This window comes from Austrofundulus limnaeus, unplaced genomic scaffold (assembly GCF_001266775.1).
Source record: "Austrofundulus limnaeus strain Quisiro unplaced genomic scaffold, Austrofundulus_limnaeus-1.0 Scaffold469, whole genome shotgun sequence".
Classification (NCBI taxonomy): domain Eukaryota; kingdom Metazoa; phylum Chordata; class Actinopteri; order Cyprinodontiformes; family Rivulidae; genus Austrofundulus; species Austrofundulus limnaeus.
In genome coordinates this window covers 321712-327828 of record NW_013952871.1, presented here as the reverse complement: position 1 = coordinate 327828, position 6117 = coordinate 321712, and the positions used below count along the sequence as shown (strand labels likewise).

Sequence of the window (6117 nt, the reverse complement as noted above, 5' to 3'; positions counted from 1 at the left end):
TCATGTCATTAGCACCTCTAGTAATATATTTACTGAGAAAAATGTTGACGTGTTCAATACTTATTTTACCTGCTGTAAATCTAACAACGCGATAAAAATACCTTCCATTAATATAACTAACTCCAGACAAATTGCAAACCCAATAAATATGATATTTTTTCACTTTATTTGTGAAAAAAACAGTCACTTGTGCAAAAGAAGTGTAAACAGAAGAATAAATCTCATCACGACAATATTGCTGCGATGCTGATGTTCATGATACTTAAAATCTTGTCACACTATAACAGTTTTGGCAACTTATGCTGACTTATGAACATTTTATTACAACTACTTTACACACATCAATTATATATTTGATTTATTTGTTATCATTACAATATAGGTCCAAAAAAGGCTTCCAGATGATTTTTTTAATGCCATCGTTAGCTTGCGTGATATGTTTAGTGTTGGACACATTTTTCATAAGTTGCCATAAGTTGTTTAAAATGTTATATGACAGGGCTTTTAGATAGATAAGCGTAATTTTGAGTCCCTTGCTGCAATAAAAATGTATTAGATGCAAACATTTGCACTATTATCAAATATACAAATAAAAAAATGCACAACTGTGTTTTAAGAACATGCTAATTCCTGATGTGCTAAAAGCAGTCATAAGGAGACAGTAAAACATTATCAATGGTTCCATTCTCACCCTGTTGATCAGTTCTCCCACCATGCCGGTCCAGCTGCCGTTTGGTTCAGGAGCTCCATACAGGCCATCATCCACCAGCTTGATCTTAAAGGAGAACTTCAGGATATCTGCCAGTTCTCGCAGCATGTCCACACAGAATCCTTCGTACTGATCATTCCCCTTATAGTCCTGGTAATTGGACTTACGCATTACGTAAGGATTTTCCTGTCCAAAGAAAAGGGACAACATGTTTCAGCCATGTTCCAAAATGGATAAAAAAAATGCTTTAAGCTTGAATATATTTTTATTTAACAGYGTTTTATTACCAGTATTGTGGTTACAATTAAGGACTTGTTAGCCAACGTCTCTGACGCATTCAGGTCCAGGGAAGTAGAGTTCATGGCCAGTGTGTTGTTGGAATACCAAGTACCAATCTGTGATAGAAGGAAAAAAAAAAGTTAGAAAAAAATGTGAATTAAAATAAATGATGAACCAAAAGAAACACCAACAAAAATGAACAAACAAACAAACAAAAATTGCCATGTTCTGCTGGTTTGTCAAAGCAAAACAATTCAATTATGATATATCCTCAGCTTTTCAAGTGGTCTTGACCAATTATTAACAGTTGATTACATCTAATTAGTCTGGAAAGTTTCTGAATAATTTCATGTCTAATCAGGTCAAATCAACATTTTTTTTCAAATCCAACAAATCAGAACAGAAAGAATATGAAGGCACATATGAAAGTGACAGAAAATCTTTTTCAGAAAGATATTTTTTTCCCCATAAGAGTGTAGGAAGAGAAAGTCACAAGSTTGAAACAAAAACGGTTTAAAGAAAAGAAAACTACACATTCTGACAGAAGATTCTCTGAAGTTAAAGTGTTCACAGCACCGCYTGAATAAAATGTGAATTACTGCCAACTCTAAAATTTTTACCACCCACATTAACTCAGGGCGATAAACCCATTTGACCCTGTGTTAACTACTGATGATATCTGCCCTTTTAATATTATTCTGGGATCCCAAACCCACCCTTCGCCTGTTTTTAGTGACTTTATTGACCATCCAGTGAAGAAGCTGCAGATTGCAGAGCCTTCTGGTTTCCCAAAATGGTATTCCCAAAAAATAAAAAAGGGAAAAGGAGTTATGTTTCCAGATATTTGCTGTCGCCTTTTGCWAAAGAACCGTCTGACATTCAACAGAATGTTAATTAATGGCAAATTTACCATATTACTCTAATTTAATTTGTAGCCAACAATGTAACCCTGACTGATCTCTGACCTCTTTATGACCTGCAGGGTGTTTCTCCAAGATCTTCAGGGTGTAATTGGTCCTCTGTCCTTTGCTGTTAAACTCAATGTGACCAGTGAGTCCATCATATTCCACCTAATAAAAAAGAGAATAAATCAAAACCTTTGTTAGAACCAATCAAACTTAGATCCTTTTGGATCTAACTAAATTAAATTCACTGTTTGTAGATTGAAGCCGGGCTTGTTTGCTTCTTTTCCTTTTAGCACTTTTAGATGTTTTTATTTTTTTTTTTTGTCGAGGGTTCACTATATCAAACTGAATCAAGCAATAAATATGCTCTGCAACTGTTACAAAGACTTCGAATTGTTTCAGTTTATTTTAACACAAAAAGCTATTGATGCAGAGATGTTAAGTCAGAGAAAAAGAATCATAAAAATAAGCTCATACCCTAAAAAAACATTGAAAATATAAAGTGCAAAAACAGACAGTTCATCAGATCAGTGACAGAGCAGCTGGAACACGCGTGCTCGCAGAAATGTGCAAATAAGTGTGAGGCTTGTGCGATGCATGTGCAGTCAAGCACGCGTTTTGTTCCGGAGCTTATGTGAGTTATGTGTAATAGAGTACAAATACAGGATGACTTTTGTGTGTATGTATATGTGTGTGTGTGTGTGTGTGTGTGTGTGTGTGTGTGTGCATGACTCAAGATGAATTACATCTCAAAAACAGTGGAGCGAGAGAGACAGAGAGAGGGAGAAAGGTCCCTGGTTGCTGCCAAAACCCAGTGATGATGAAGTGATGCACTGTGAGCTACAAAAACAATATGGAGAGAGAAGCTTCATCAGTAGATAAAAAAATAAATAAAAATAAAAAAGACAGACAGATACAAACAGGGGAAAAGGAATATGAGAATAAATCAAAAAAATCTGAAAATGATAAAGGACAAAAGAGAAATATGCCTTAAAAGTATCAAAAATAGGAAGAAATCTTTCGTTTTCCAGCATCCATTAAAACTACACATCAGTTCTGCTCTGAGTTGCAGAATACGGCACATAATTTATGATGAAACTAGCAAAGCTTCTAAAATGTTTCTACAAAATATGGATTATGCTACCATACTGACCCCGCTTGCTGAAATTAAGGGTGATGTTTGGACAAAAATGTGTTTAATGATTCTTATTAGAGAAGGAGACAACAACAATAGACACAAAACAAATGTGGCGAGTTATGCAACCAGGAGAAGCAGACATCAAAGCACAGAGGACATGCACAAAGGGATATAAAACAAGCTTTACGGTGTGCAAATGATTAGAGATGATGTTGTAGCTGTCAGATTGATTAAAATAGGGTTGTATCTGACAGAATGTTTACTCCGACAGATTACAGACTGCATACAGACTCATTTAAACGCGACATCTTGCTTTTAAATCCTGATTTTTCACACTGAAATCCATCAGTTGGGGTCTGTATAAATTGTAACTGCAATTCTTGGTCTGAATTCCTCCATATTGTAACTCCACAAGCCCCTCTTTCTGAGGCGCATCTCAGGTCGACTCGTTTTGAGGCTGTCTCTTTAAATCCAAACGTGCTGCTTCACACCCCGCCCCCAATGTAATAGTTCAGAAAACATCATATAAAATACACTCATTCTCACTCCATCTAATCAAGTTTTAAAATCTTAATTCCAGCTAAAATAAACAAATAATTAATATTAATAATAATAATAATAATAATAATAATAATAATAATATTAAGACCTTGTTTTGAGACTGATTTACTAAACAAGAAAAGAATGTGCGGATTAATAATCTTGTTAGCCTGGAAATTTAACTCAAATTAAGTGAAACAAAAGTCCAATGGAGTAAGACAATTGCACTTGGTAAAATTCTTGAAATAAGATTTTTTTTTCTTAATTTGAGTCAAATTTCCAGGCTAACAAGATGAATAATCTTACACATTCTTGGCTAGAGAAAAACGGTACAGGTTGAAACCATGACCCAAACACAAATACAAAGATCTGCAACACTGGGAGACACTAAATGTAACTTTTCTGCACTCCTACAGGCTCCGTGTACACAAACAGATGCATTTAATGACTAAAAAGTGAAATTTCCATGTTGTATTTTATTGTCTTTAACTTGTTCAGGTGTGTTTGTTTACCATGCGGAGGTAGTTCATGAGGCTGGTTCCGTGCTGCCAGATGAGTGGGGAGGTGCAGCTCAGAGGTTTCACTCCAATCTCCTGACTTCGGTTCAGTTCCCGCACGGCGCTCACCACCACGTGAACAGCATCAAACATCAGCGCTGATGACAGCTAGGTAAAAAAAAAAAATATTAAAAAAGGCTAATTTTGTTGTGATTTTTGCCTCACTCAGCAGCACGAATACATAAAAGAACCTATTTATGTAAAATCACAAAAACCCAACCTGCATGAAGAGGAGAAAGTGGCCAAAGTACAACAATAAAAAGTGACAAAATGATTCATCACCAGGTTCATTTAATAAAAMAARAAAAATCAACACTTCAACAGCAATCACCAACAATGTTTCAGCATCGAGAGCAGAAAGATTTTAAACACAATAAAACTGTAAAAGAGAAGGAAATAAATCTTTAGGAAACCAACTGGATATGACTAAACTGATTGCAGCTTTGTTGTTGAGTTTTATTTTTGTATTGTTGCATGTTTTTTTTAAATTTTTTAAAGAAATTATACATTGAATAATTTGTCAGTGTCTCATTGTTAAATATATATTCTCTCACTAATCTGAGATCACTGATAACTGCCTTAATAAAAAAGAGAAATCATCCATTTCTGGGAAAAAAAATACCAACATTTTAGTCCTGTTTGTGAAGTTTTTGTACAGTCAAAAGGTTATTCAATTTACCTTGAATGTGAAGCTATTGTTGAGTGTAAGATATGAAACAGTAGACACAAAGAAAAACATATATTTTTTATTTTTTTATGGAGGGGGGGTAATGACAGTAGAAAGAGGCAAAGTAAATCACACCTGATATCAGCTGTGTTCAGTTCATGCAACTGAGTGATTCTATCAGAAAGTGTTTGGTCAGTTGTCTGTCAAACCGACTCTCTTGGGGAATCAGATAAGTTTTGTGGAAGYCGAGCTGCCCAATCTGTCTGAGGCTGATAAAAAAGACAGGCGTACCAGCGGACTGAGATTTTCAACAAGCCGCTGGATTTGTGGCTTAATGATGAGAAAAAACTGATGAGGAAGGATGGGGGAAGGACAACTTGATATGACTGGTCGCTTTCACAAGTGTCTGGTGGCMCAGCTGTTTCTACAAGCATGTGTCACTTTGCAGTGAGTTCACTCCTCATGTMTCCTGTTACTCTGAGATCATGCTGTCACTTCTGGTCGACAGTAGATGGAGTGCTCTTAATCGGTATTCAAGCCAGTATGTTTTATTATAAAACAAGTAGGCACAAAATATTACAAACTATGATTATTAGACTGGGAGATGAGATTTACATATATGGATAAGTTATACTGCATGTGTGATAAAGCAACTTCAACTGGTAGAATTAAACATAATTTGTGATTAAATCTCCTTAAAATATTCTACCTGTTACCAATACTACAGTTCTATAAATGTAGGCAAAACAAATTATTTTATCAGGACAAAAGATAATAAATTAACAAACAAAATTATGAGACACAAGCTTTTACTACATCTTGTTTTGTTCAACTTTACATTTTTTTTGCTAACAAAACACATTAAATGCAGGAATTACTGTTAGCTGTTTTTTTTTATCTTACTAGGAAGAACAATATGAAACTAGTGACTTAAAGTTTCCCTTTGTTCATTTATATGATGGGTCCAAACAACAGTTTGCARGATAATTCCAATGTAAATCCTTTTGAAAAGCTTTTTATGGGATTTTAGAAGTGCACAGACAACCTGCTTTACTCGTACTTCCTTCTATCTCATTCCTTATTCTGCTCTGTTCTGAACAAAGRCAAACATCATTTGGCTCAAATCACTGTCTCATCCATTTATTTCCCTCGTTTGTTTGCATAGTCTCATCTCAGCACAGCTTCAACCACACCCAAAAAAAAAAAAAAAACTGTGCAAGAGGAAACTGGACTAGAAACTTATATGGATATGAAAAAAAAACAGTAAAATATATTATATTTTAAATTTTGTTTAAAATCTTTGGACTAAATGTTATTTTTTA

General features: G+C 34.8%; 1 protein-coding gene across 1 annotated transcript in view; it reads right to left on the bottom strand.

Moving 5' to 3' along the window:
* The window catches only part of LOC106529821 (glutamate receptor ionotropic, kainate 5), a gene marked incomplete at its 5' end in the record, with an annotated part of 59723 nt that overhangs the window by 51296 nt on the left and 2310 nt on the right, over positions 1–6117 (bottom strand). Inside the window, 4 exon segments of the mRNA XM_014025333.1 lie at positions 692–895; positions 997–1104; positions 1954–2058; positions 4084–4236. Coding sequence (XP_013880787.1) covers positions 692–895; positions 997–1104; positions 1954–2058; positions 4084–4236 — 570 coding nt within the window.